Here is a 13,702-nt window from a genome sequence, read left to right as displayed (position 1 = left end):
CTAAAGCCAGTACTTTGAATTGTGCTTGGTAGCAGACTGGCAGCCAGTGTGTGCCTTCAAGTTGACTGTTGACTTACTGCAACCCCATTAATTTCATAGTGTTTCCTTTGGGGAAGAAGAATATTCAGATGCTTATGCCGGTTCCATCCTCTGAAATATAGCCCACAGCACGTAATATTCATTGGTGGTCTCCTAGTCGAGTTCTAACCAGGACTTGTCCTACAAATCTCTTTCATGCCTACTGATCAGCTGGATGTGGGTGATGAAAGTTGCAGTCCATTACAATCTGAGTACAGGTAGTCCCCAAATTACAAACAAGATAGGTTCTATAGGTTTGTTCTTATATTGATTTTGTATGTCGGAACAGGTACATTTTTGAAGTGTAACTCCAGCCACATACACACACACAAGCTTTGGACAGCATAGAGAAGGGTAAACACCCCTGTGGTGCTTTTTTGGCTGTTTGTGACCATGTTCAGAAGATTTCTCCTCAGTTTCTCTCCCTGTGATAACTGAATTTGTGTGTGGGGGGGGGGGGGGGGGGGGGGGGGGGGGCGGACGAACGACTGGATTGTTGGGGAAACAAGGAATAGTGATAAACTTTAGCTGAGATACTTCCTCTGCGTGATAACTGTTTCAGGAGTGAATTTTCCTTATTAAAGGTAGATTTCTCTCACTTCCTCTTGTCTCACCCCAGTTCTTAACTGTTAGTCATTTGTAAGTTGGATGTTTATAACTTGTGGGCTGCCTGCACTTGCAATGGGGAAAGGCTGCATTATCTTCCATTCACATTCTGTCCTTCATCAGAGCCTCTTTACCAATGCAAAAAAAGAAAAAGAAAATAAACAGCACAAACACTTGGTGGGAGCAATGATTGGCACTGGTTTGTATAAATGGGGAACATTTCTAACTCTTTTTAATGGCAAGTAATCAAATGCACAGTAAGATCAGGCAAAACTGCTCCAAGAGACCAGCTCTCCCTTCTCACTTTGCTCTAACACAAAGAGCACAGTTTGGCTCCAGTATTAATAGCATGGCAGCCTTGTCACAGAAGAAGCCAGAGAAAAGTTAAGGCTACTTTTCTTTGATAACGCCCAGTAATTTGTACTGAAGAAGAAAAGGCTAAGTCCAATTTGCTAGGCCACTTCAATTTCACAGAAACAGCAAGATTTAAGGGTTCCTTTTTCAGTTTCCCAGAACATTTTCTGATTATAAATACTATGCTGGCTCAAAATCCAGCTAAGAGCTTTTTAAAATCATACAAAAGTTTAAAGAATAAAATAGCAGTTTGGATGAAATAATAATAAAGTAAGACAGATAGATGTTAGACAAAAAGACAGTAGTCACCCTTCCTCGACATTTTGGTCTTCATCTGTATCCAAGGGAAAATATTTCAAAAAGCAAATGAAGAAAGCTTTGTAATAGCAATTGTGTCACCACCTGTTGTGAACTCAATATCTTTTACATTTGCCATCTTTTTTTTAAAGCTATGTTTGCTTGGCATGCAACTTTACTTGTCGCGGTTTGATTGCGTCCTTTCTACCTTTTCAAATTTTCTGCCACCATCAAAACTTTGCAGACATAATTTCCCAGCCATCGCTTGTCACAAAATGCCTATTCTCCACAAATTTAACTTGTGATTACACACCAGTTGATATCTGTAAAACAACTGAGTACCATATGAGCAATCCAGTATGTTTACTAAAATTAGCGATTATCCTTAGGGTTCTGACAACCACCATGGTCAGTGTTGCTTCTTATGTTTTTCCCCCAAATTAAAGCTGGATATATTATAGGCTTTCTTTCAATACCACCACTATTACAGTATACTGAGGACATGAGACACAGAGCATTTTCAGTGGCTGTTCCCAACCTCTGGAATGTTCTTCTCCAGCTTTTGCCAATAGGCAAAGACATTCCTAGCTAGCTTTTGAACATCTGAGCAGACAATCTTTTAATAGAGGTAGCTTATTTAAAAACTTGTGTTTGTTTTTTTAAAAAAAATGTTTTATAGTGTTTGTATGGTTTTAATTGTGTTTTACATTTTAATTGTGAATTTTTAATTAAAAGTGGTTTTCAAAGCCACCTTGGTTCCCACTCTGGGATAAAGGTGTCCTTCTAGTGCACTAAATAAATAAAATAACAAATAATTAAAATCTTACCCCACCTGCTAAAACTGTGCAAGAGGAAGGGCAACTTTACATGGGGAAGGAAGATAATTCCTCCAGGCCATGCCAGTGCTTTCCCATCTACCTGAAATTACACTTTACACAGTGATTCTCAACCTGTGAGCCCCCAGATATTTTGGCCAACAACTCCCAGAAATCCCAGCCAGTTTACCAGCTGTTAGGATTTCTGTGAGTTGAAGGCCAGAACATCTGGGGACCCACAGGTTGAGAACCACCGATTTAACAATTCCACCACAACCCATCTACAGCCAAACCCCATCTTTTTCCATTGAGGAATGACCTGTTCAAGGCCTACACATAAAACAGCAATTGGCCACATCTCTGATACAGACAGTTTCAGGTAGATCTAGAATTGGGCTTTTTTTTTAAAACTTGAAGGATTCAATGGCTTTGAGGAACTGTCAAGAAAAAGTAGGGCTCAAGAATTCCATGGGCCATTTACCCTACTCTGTGCTAAAATGATTCAATTGTACACACCACTGTGAGATTTAAGTACTGAGTCAGAGCTGTGTGTATTTCGAGACAACTCTTGAGCTAGCAATTTTCCATTCCTAAGGAGATTACACATTTACCCTGCAGTTTCATTAGAGGCAGTCCACCTTTCAGGACTGAGTGTTTCAGTAGGCCACTTAAGTGTTCCAATGACATGCAAGCAGAGGGCAGAATTAACGGGGCATAATGACCTGCAGGAAACAAGGTTTTCAGTTTTATAAGGAAGTGCATTTCACTCAAATAACATTTACTGTTTAGGTATTCAGCTCTAGTGAGTTCCTCCAAAATCCAGAAACACAATTTCCATTGGATTGTTTATAGTTTCTGGGCTGTATGGAAGTTTTCTAGCAGCCTTGTCTCCTGGTGCTTCACCTGTATCTGTGGCTGGCATCTTCAGAGGAATATGTATTTATTTATTTATTTAAAACGTTTATATCCCGATCTTCTCTACCTCCGTAGAGGGACTCAGACAGGCTCTCAGCAAGGATTCAATGAAATAATACAATCTAAAACATCATATAACAAAAAATACAAATAGCATAAAATATATATAAGCCAAATCACCAAAATAAAATCATATCCAACTCAGTCTGCGTGTGGTCGATAACTTAGTCTGTAGCGAGTCTCAGCCATTATTCTGGAAATGCTTTGTTCCATAGCCAGGTTTTCACTAGCCTCCTGAAGTACAGGAGGGAAGGGGCAAATCTGCTCTCAATCGTGAGAGAGTTCCATAGTCGAAGGGCTACCACAGAAAAGGCCCTATCTCTCGTTCCCACCAGACACGATTGCGAAAGTGGTGGGACCGAGAGCAGGGCCCCACCAGAAGATCTTAACAGCCTTGATGGTTCATAGGGGAGAATACGTTTGGACAGGTAAACCGGGCCGGAACCTTATAGGGTTTTATAGGTTAAAACCAGCACTTTGAATTGTGCTCGGAAGCTACTTGGCAGCCAGTGGAGCTGGCACAACAAGGGAGTTGTGCGCTCCCTGTACCCCGCTCCCGTTAGTAATCTGGCTGCCAAGCGTTGCAGCTTCCGGACAATCTTCAGAGGCAACCCCACGTAGAGAGCATTGCAGTAGTCTATACAGGATGTAACCAGAGCGTGGACCACCATGGCCAAGTCAGACTTCCCAAAGTACAGGCACAGCTAGCGCACAAGCTTTAACTGTGCAAAAGTTCCTCTGGATTCTCTGAAGATGCCAGCCACAGATGCAGGCAAAACAACAAGAGAAAATGCTGCTAGAACACGGCCATACAGCTCAGAAACCACACAACACACAACACTTCAGTAATTCTGGCGGTGAAAGCCTAAAACAATACAATTTCCATTTTTTTGCCTTTACTAGGCAAATTCTGGTTTGAGTCATACAGTATTAGTATTACCTTGAACCACTGTCTGCACTTTCAGTTTTACATTATTGCTGGATAATTTAATGTTAGTGTTTTCCTAGCTTTTCCAGGGTAGCAAGTCCCTAACCACAGGAAGTCAAAAGTTTGGTTATGGATGTCAGTTAGAACAATGTTTATATATCTTTTTCAACACAGCTATCTCTCTTAAAAGTTCTTGCTACAAAACAGCTGGATATGTTTTGCGACCAACACACTGTGAAAATATAAGAGATGCGTCTACAATATATAGCCTTTAGTACTTTCCTTTGTAATCAACTATTGCTTTCTCTTGGAATTAACTACATTTGCTAACTATGAAACAAGACAAACTGAGTTATGCAGAAATATTTCAGAGAGGAAAATGTCCTCATATGTCTGGCTCCTAAAAAACTTTGCCTGGGCATCAGTGCCAAACTGAAATGAAAATGAAAAACAGGACTTCCTTGCAGATGGGACATATATTACTCATTCCCTTATTTTTGTTTGCTTTTGTTACAAGAAACAATTGCATTTTATTGCTATTCTTCAAAGCCTTTAGGGAAGTCGGCCTTAGTATTTTTTCAACTTTAGACTTATACATAGGATTTTAAATAATATTTATCACTAGCTGTTTTGTGATTTTTTTTCTTCTGATAAGTGTTTAATATTTATTAGGCCTGTGTGATCGATGAAAAAATGTTTCAATACTCATTACTAAATTGCGGTGGAGAGGAGGTGAATAGTTTTGAAAGTGTTTCTAAAATAGCATTAGGGGTCTGTATCGTAACTATAACGATATAACAAAACTTTCATTACTTTTTCATTAAGTAATTGTGCAGGAGAGGGAGGTTTCCAGGGCTCATTTCTCCGCCTTTCCTGTTACAATGGGAGAACACATTTACCACTGCCCCCCCCCCCCCCCCATTTCAGAATGTTTTAGTCATTCACTGCTTTGGAGGAATTATTTAGAGTTTTTATGAACAACATTTTTTAAAAAACTATCTCCTTGATTTTCTATTTTCGTTCAAGACTCAATGTGAGTGTGTTCTCTACCTGTCTCTCTCTGGGCCAGCTATGTGCTGGAGGGGCTTCTTCTTTGCCCAGCCATCCTGCCAGGCATCACTCCATCCCTTGCTGCCCACTTTGGGGAAAGAGAAGGGCTCCTCCCTCCACTCCTGCCTCACCATCCTTCTAAGGACCCTTTGGGGGAACCAAACCCGGCTCTTTTGGGGAAGAAGTGGCTCCCGCGACAGACACCTGGAGCCACTTACTAGACTTACATAACTCGCAAGTCATCGGTCTGTGTTTTGAATCTTAAGTGTTTTGCATGGCCACCCCATGTGTTTCTAAATATCGCATTGTATGTACGGATCTTAAGAAATAGATCCAACAAACGATTTACAAACGAAGTTTTGCACAGTCCTAATATTTATACTTTTAATATAGCTGTGTTTTGGAGGAACTTCCAGACTGAAAAGCAGACTGTACAAAAGAAATAAACAAAGTAATGCCAATGAATAGTCCCAAATATATCTAATTGAAGACATGTCTACCATGTAAGTACCCATGGTCTTTTCAATGAATTGTAACATGGTTTCATAGCTGTTTTCAGGCATTATATCATCACATAAGACACCTCACCTCTCGCAGTTCCTGGGCCACAGAATTCAAGCGTTCATTTTCAGACTGTGTGTTGGCAAGGACATTCTTCATTTGCTTTAGTTCTGTCTGCAATTCCATGACTTTTTTCATGTAGTACTCTTCCTTTGTGGCAGACTCCTGAATCAAGGTCTCTTCCCTGCTCTCTCCATCTGCTGCGACTTTCTTGTGGTTGGTGTGAGCCTGGCCAAAAGCCTAGAAAAGAAGCCAAATTTTCTATTAAACATCTCCACTCAAAATCTGCTTAATAAAATGAACCAGTTAATCAAGAATATACTGGTTAACAGGCTGAGAAACTTAGCATTTCAGCCTCTGCATGTGGTGCTGTATTTTTCATTTTACTTATTATTGCAAGATATCAGACCTCACTGTGTACTAATATTATTTAAATCTCATATTTAGGAGGAAATAATTTAACAGAAGATTACAAATTAATAAAATTTCTAATATTTGCCTTGTAAACAGAAAATAATGGCACATTTTCACTAACTTCCTATCTCTCATTACAATTATCAGGAGGCCAACAAAGATAATGGAGGGCATTTTTAGAAGTTAAAATAGCATAGACAATAAAACTATTGCAATTTTTACAAGTTTGGACACGAACTTCTCTTATATTAATTTGATATTACTCATTTTTACAAAAAACCTTCCTTGGAATATACCCCCTTTTATTCCACAACAGTTTGTAAAATTATGTATAAGACAGTCAGATCAGCATTTAAGTTACCACTAAGTCATGGAAAACCACTGAGTGACCTCAGGTAAGTCACACAAATTCAGTCCCCCCGCCCATCCCCCCCATGATAGATTTGCCTTAGGACTGCTGTAAATTGGAAATGACCTTAAGGTACCCAACAACAAAATTCAGGTGAAGAAGTTAGACAACAATCTAACCAGTCACACATCACTAACCAACATCACAATCACTCAAGGGAGATCATACATAGACAAATACTCAAAACTGAGAGCACAGTGAATGTACATCTCACTAGGGGCAGTTCTACACAAGCACTAAATTCAAGTGAGGATATGGATTAGAAGGATCTGGTTCCACAGCAAAGTGCCTACACAATCGCCCCATGAACTGGTTTGATGCTGGGACGGTGGATACAGTATCCAATGATTGTGGAACCCAGGATTTTTTCCCCCCTTACCTAGTCCATTGAGCATATCCATGTCCATTCGAGATTAGTGCTGGAATGTGGTAGGGTACAGGAAAACAAAATAAGGAATGTAAAGCTAGCATTCCCAAGGGAATGATGGGGTTTCCTGTGGGAGTGATTATTCACCTTCCAGTCAGTTGTGTTTTGGGTGATGGGGGATGAGGGGGCTAAACAGAATCAGCTGACTCCACATTTTTTCTGTCTCTGATTTGAGCCCTGCATGGGATACACTCTCATCAGCTGCAGCAGATTTATTTGATTTACTCTGGAGTTTCCGATGAATTCTTTTAATGCTCTGTCTCTAATTTAATGCATGCTACAATGTACATTGAGGTGTATGTTTGGTGAATACTCCACCCTCTAGCCAGATTCAAGCTGGATTATAGTGCCTGTGTAGAACTACCCTCAGAGTAATAAAGTGCAGAATGACAACATCAGCATTTGACCATAGATGGCCACCGCTATTGTATTACTTTTGACAGAATGTTCTGAGAGATTAGCAGTTTCATCCATAATCAACTCCAAGAGGCAAACCTTCCATTAAATATAGATGGGTCCTCCCTTCCAGTCGGTATGCAAAGTCCTGGGGCCAAAGCCAGGCAGACTGCTTCACAGCCAGGTGTCCTACTATTACTCCTTAATGAAGAGGAAAGCGCTTATGAGACACCAGAAGGGAAGTGACAGTACTGTAGTACAGTAGGGTTGTCAGCAAAATCAGCAGGACAGCAGAAAGACAAAGAATGACAGTCCTGTTCTCAGAGTAAAGGGAATATCTTCCTTCCCCCTGCGCCATCTAGGCTGAAAGAAATGCAAGGCTTCAAATGACATAATTCTCCAGACAAGTCTCATTGGGTTTGTTATGCAATGATTTCATCTCATTCACTAAAGTGACATGGATGCAATCACACAGTGAATAAGCCTTTGATATGTAACAATATCAGGAAACATCAGCAAGCTAGGAACAATGTTGTTGTTGTTTTTTTTATTTTAAGGCATAAAAACCATTTTGCAGGAGTTGGAAGAGAATTTTACCTGTGAGTTTCCCCCCTCAAAAGCAGCATTTTTTGCAAATTCATCACTATTTCCTAAAGCAGCACCATGAGTACAAAAATCAATCTCAAGCAAAATATAGAGGCTCCTCTAATTTTTAGGAGATTGATTTAGGGATAATAAATAAAGATGATGATGATGATTACTATAGACATTTGCAATGATCAGTATCAGCACTGAGTCACTGCTGTTATTAAATTCTGTAAGTATTTATGAGATGTATTGCCTCCACCTGGTATGGAATTATAACTTTGAGGAATGCTGCTCTGCTTAAAGAGAGTTTAATTTGATCTGCACATATATGGCTTCTGGATATCTTTCTCAGCAACTTAAGAGGAAGAAAGGGAGGGAAAGTAATACTGTTCTGCTGATCGGAAACATATTCTTGAGTGTTCCTTTTCAAAAATGCTTCTTTGTCTCCATATCCTTTCCTTATATTTAGAGAAACTGCCACCTTGTAGTCTTGAGTGTTTCTTTTCAGAAAGGCTTCTTTGTCTACATATCCTTTCCTTATATTTAGAGAAACTGCCACCTTGTATTTGTAGAGTTGTTCTGGAAGAAAGAATTGTATTTCCATTACGTATTACACCGATAGAGACTTTAGATGAGAAGTGACTGGAAGGAAATGTACCTAGTTACAAATACTAACAAGAGAAGAAGGAATATGGGGACTTCAGGGGATTGTGAGGAAAACTATGCCTGGATCTACTTGAGCAACTACTACTCATCAAATTCCTTACTAGAACTCAGAGAACTCCTGCCAGAATCACCACCCCCTCCCATTGATTTTACTTAAAAAAAATAAAATCAAAATCCCCCCTGCAAGCCACTTTTGCCCTGTGTTGCTTTAAGCCCAGAAGGAGATCTCCCCCATGCCCACCAAAGGTACAGGTGGCCTCCACGTTCACAGGTTTAATTTCTACAGATCTAATTGTTTATGCAGATGACACCACTCTGATGGCCGAGGGCGAGGAGGAGCTGAGGAGCCTTCTGGTCAAGGTGAAGGAAGAGGGCGCAGAAGCTGGGTTGCAGCTAAACGTCAAAAAAACCAAGATTATGGCAACAAGAATGATTGACAACTGGAAAATAGAGGGAGAAACCGTGGAGGCCGTGACAGACTTTGTATTTCTAGGTGCAAAGATTACTGCAGATGCAGACTGTGGCCAGGAAATCAGAAGACACTTACTTCTTGGGAGGAGAGCAATGTCCAATCTCGATAAAATAGTAAAGAGTAGAGACATCAGACTGGCAACAAAGATCCGCCTAGTCAAAGCCATGGTATTCCCTGTAGTCACCTACGGATGTGAGAGCTGGACCTTAGGGAAGGCTGAGCGAAGGAAGATCGATGCTTTTGAGCTGTGGTGTTGGAGGAAAGTTCTGAGAGTGCCTTGGACTGCGAGAAGATCCAACCAGTCCATCCTCCAGGAAATAAAGCCCGACTGCTCATTGGAGGGAAAGATACTAGAGACAAAGTTGAAGTACTTTGGTCACATCATGAGGAGACAGGAAAGCCTAGAGAAGACAATTATGCTGGGGAAAGTGGAAGGCAAAAGGAAGAGGGGCCGACCAAGGACAAGATGGATGGATGGCATCCTTGAAGTGACTGGACTGACCTTGAGGGAGCTGGGGGTGGTAACGGCCGACAGGGAGCTCTGGCGTGGGCTGGTCCATGAGGACACGAAGAGTCGGAGACGACTGAACGAATGAACAACAACAATTGTTTATAACTTTGTGCCAGTTGCTTAAATAACAACCATCGGAGCTAGAAAAATCCCACAGGGCTGCCCATTTCTCTTACTCTCCTCCTGTCTGTCTTCTTTCCCATCAACAGCCCCATGCCATGCCTCCCTTTCCTGCCTTGGCATCATGACTCCTCCACCTCGCTCCAAGGTTCCCTCTGCCAGACCTCTGTCACTTCTGCAGGTCTCCAAGCCCGTCCACCTCATAGGACAGGAGGCAATATTTATAGAAACTTGTGGCATCTGACTCCCTGGTGACAGGGAAGAGGCAGGGAGGAAAGGTTAGAGGTCAACAATGACCTCTAACCTTTCCCCAGGACTGGAAAGAGAGCAAGAAGGCACTATGGTGCCAGGACTGGAAAGAGAGGCATAGGCTTGGGCTATTGATGAGACACCACCACTGCCAGCCTATTCTGATGCGGCTGCTGCAAAAATCACCTTCAGTCCTCAGAGACACACAGACTTGGAGACAGGTAAAGGTGGCAGCAATCCAGTAGAATTGGCTTCAGAGTGAGGTGGAGGTATTATGGTACCAAGACAAGAAAGGGAATTGCATGCTGTGATTTTTGGAGGAAAAGGAGTCTGTAGCATGCATGTTGCCAGGGAACTAAAACATGCAGATATTCATAGTTTGCCCACTTTTGCAGGGATTCTGTATTCTTAATCTGTAGGAAAGTTGATGGCTTACTGCGCTTGCATTCCGATGCCTTCTAAGGCAGAAATTGGGATTTTGAATTAATGGATTTGTTCAAGATGGCAGTTTCACTAAATACACATTTTTACAGAACAAAAAAAATGCTAACACAAATGCTGTGCTTTCTGTTAGGTCAAGAGCAAGTCAGCCTCATTTTCTTCTCCAAACAAACCTCCTTGTAAAATCATCTGTCATGTTTTCTATTTGGCATTCTATGTTGCCCTCCTTCAGCCCATATCTGTCATCACTGAAGGAAATTTACTTCCAAAATGCAAAAGTAGGCCTCAGTATTTCATTACTTTATGAGGTAGGAGACATCTACTGATACACAAATTATTGAATAAAGAAGGGCTGTAACATATGATTGTTTACTCCATCTTCTATTCAAGGCAGTAATTTATTGCTCTTATCAGATCAAATTCATTTTTAGATAAGCAAGTCAAAGAAACCACAGACAGATATCCATTGAGGAAATTCTGGACAGGTTCACAAAGCAGCCCCAAGGGAAATTAAAAAGCGTCACATTTCAGACAGAAAGTAAAACGCCATCTGTGCAAGTTGCTGTCAAATGAGTTTCAGCTGTACAAAGCTGCTTATAAGCCTAATGCCCAAGACCTCTATAAATGTTAAAGGGGGGCAGGGGGAGGCAAGCTTCTCCTCAGCAGACCAGTTTTTCTTTTTCTCCCCAAAAGATCCATTGGTTTTTTTTGTAATGAGGCCAACTATATATGTAAACTACAAAGTGGAAAACAAAGCTTGAATACCAACTTAAAATTAAATGACAAAGAGTAACTTATGATACATCATGTACACATCTACTGACAATGAAGCCCCACTAAATTCAACTGGGCTTATTCCGAGGTGATTGGACATGAGATTTCCACTTTTCTTGTTGCTTATTTATTACATGTATCTGAAATGATAGGTCTGACCAGTATGCCTATGCTGTGACAGAGCAACATATATACACAGTGCAATTAATTGGTGCAGGACAAGCTACTTTTGAATGTCTAGTTTGATTTCAAATGAATTTGCTCTAGCAAAAGCTGGAACCAGCCTATCTGAAGAATCGCTTCAAACCATTTCTCAATTTATGCTCTAATAACTTTAAACCCTTCTCATCAGCACTATAGTCATCAGGGACAAGGAGATGGGAGTTTTATATGTTGGCCTCCAAATTATGGAATAGCCTTCAAAGAAAGACTTTCAAAGATTCCCCTCAAATATTGTTTACTCTTAAATCCATTCTATATGTATCATGTTTAAAAAATGCTCCTTAATTTCCTGTTCAGTTGATACTGTTGACATTTTGCTGTGATATTATTTCCATTTGCAAAACTACATTGAGTTTAGGAAAGCTGTTCTATAAAAGTTTAGAAGTTAAGGTCATTGGTCCATCTATGATGACCGCAATAACAGCCACCTTGCTTCCTATTTTTGGAGAAAGGTGAACAAATAAAGGGATTGATCAGCTGGGCTGCCATATCCACAGATCCTGCATCCATGTATTCAACCATCCATGGTGGTGAACAGGGGAGTATTTGCACAGTTCAAACTTGTGCGCCAGCTGCACCCGTACCTTGGGAAGTCTGACTTGGCCTCGGTGGTCTACGCTCTGGTTACATCCCGTATAGACTACTGCAATGCACTCTACATGGGGTTGCCTTTGAAAACTGCTCAGAAGCTTCAAATGGTCCAGCGTGCGGCAGCCAGGTTACTAACAGGAGCGGCGCTCAGGGAGCATAAACTCCTCTGTTGCATCAGCTCCACTGGCTGCCAATTTGCTACTGGGCACATTTCAAAGTGCTGGCTTTAGCCTATAAAGCCCTAAACGGTTCCAGCCCAGTTTATCTATCCGAACGCATCTCTCCCTATGAACCTTCCAGGAACTTGAGATAGTCTGAGGAGGCCCTGCTCTTGATCCTGCCTGCTTCACAAGCACGATTTTGGTATCCATGAATAACCAAACCCCAACATACACCAGGAGCCCATTGTATATACTTGTCAACCTGGATCCAAGAACAATAGATTAGCAGTTTTCATGGTTGATTTTTTGCAATATGGAATATGTTCCATGGCCTTTTTCAATTGAAAAAATAAGCTAATTTATAAAACCACCGACTTCGTATGTGCTAATTTTTCAAAGTGGTTCCAGATGATTGAATGAACCGTTTCTTACATTTTACATAGGCTATAAAGGATATGGGCAATGGGAGGGGTTTAGCAGAAGGATGATAAGAGGCATGGAGAACAAAACATATGAAGAAAGGTTGAGGGATCTGGGCATGGTCAGATTGGTGAAGAAAAAATGGAGGTGACATGACTGCACTCTTTAAGTACCTCAAGGGCTGTTCTCTGCTGCCCCAGAGAGCAGAAGGCTAGTTTTTGTCTGAACATTAGGATGAACTTTTTGGCAGGAAGAACAGTTTGGAAAAGGAACCAATTGCCTAGAAGGGTGGTAGGGTCTCCTCATTTAGAAGACTTCAAAAAGGCTTAGACAGCTACCTAATAAGGATGCTTTAGCTGGACATCCTACACCGATCAGGAGATTGACCCCTTCCAACTCTACAAATTTATGATTTTATTATTCTACTTTCAGAACAAATCCTTGATCTCCAATTACTTAGCAACATTAAAGATGCTTGAAGTATTACCACCATTTCTTACAGGGTAAACATATTTTTGCTACAAATATCTATGCTTAAGAGACACAGAACATTACGGCACATACAATACATAGCTTTCCCAAAGTGTAAATATAAATTGACTCATGTTGTAACATACACACAAACACACACTGCGAAAGAAAAAAAATGTTATAATTGACAGGCAAAAAGGTTTTTGCTTTTGTATTTTTACACTCTTCAAAGCATACACAGTCACATTTCTAAAAAAAATCTATCTGTATGGAAAATGCCTCTATTATGTTTTGTCTTTGTTGTGAAATCTAGTTGTCTTTGTTGTGAAATCAATGTATAGATCTAAAGGCTTTGCACCTTGCGTGTGGCTACTTGGGAGTCTCAGTTTCTAAGCTGTCACACTGACTGAAATTCTGCCACTCCATTTAATCCCATAAATCATATACTAATCATAAGCAGAGTTTTTTCTCATTTGTATCAACCCATTTGAAAATGTGTAAAGAGCAGTTGCCATGACAAAGCCAGCTCCCTCGTGCCTTCCACCAACCAGTCTTTCTATCCAATGTGGTATATGGCAGTCTCAAATTTCTTGCTGCACTTTTACTAAACAGATGGTTTTATTTTTCTTGCAGTTTCTGATTCCTTGAACAACAGGGAAGATTTACACAGTCTGTTTTTTCACTGATTTATACGAATGTAAAGTCT

General features: G+C 40.6%; 1 protein-coding gene across 3 annotated transcripts in view; it reads right to left on the bottom strand.

Moving 5' to 3' along the window:
- BICD2 (BICD cargo adaptor 2) overlaps positions 1–13,702 on the bottom strand; it is a 113,128-nt gene that overhangs the window by 40,787 nt on the left and 58,639 nt on the right. For all 3 annotated transcript variants that reach the window (XM_060766027.2, XM_060766028.2, XM_067463557.1), the window contains exon 2: positions 5,692–5,904. In XM_060766027.2, the coding sequence (XP_060622010.2) occupies positions 5,692–5,904 (213 nt within the window). The remainder of the gene's footprint in view (positions 1–5,691; positions 5,905–13,702) is intronic.

This window comes from Anolis sagrei, chromosome 2 (genome assembly GCF_037176765.1).
Source record: "Anolis sagrei isolate rAnoSag1 chromosome 2, rAnoSag1.mat, whole genome shotgun sequence".
NCBI lineage: Eukaryota > Metazoa > Chordata > Lepidosauria > Squamata > Dactyloidae > Anolis > Anolis sagrei.
This window is presented reverse-complemented; position numbering and strand designations above follow the sequence as displayed.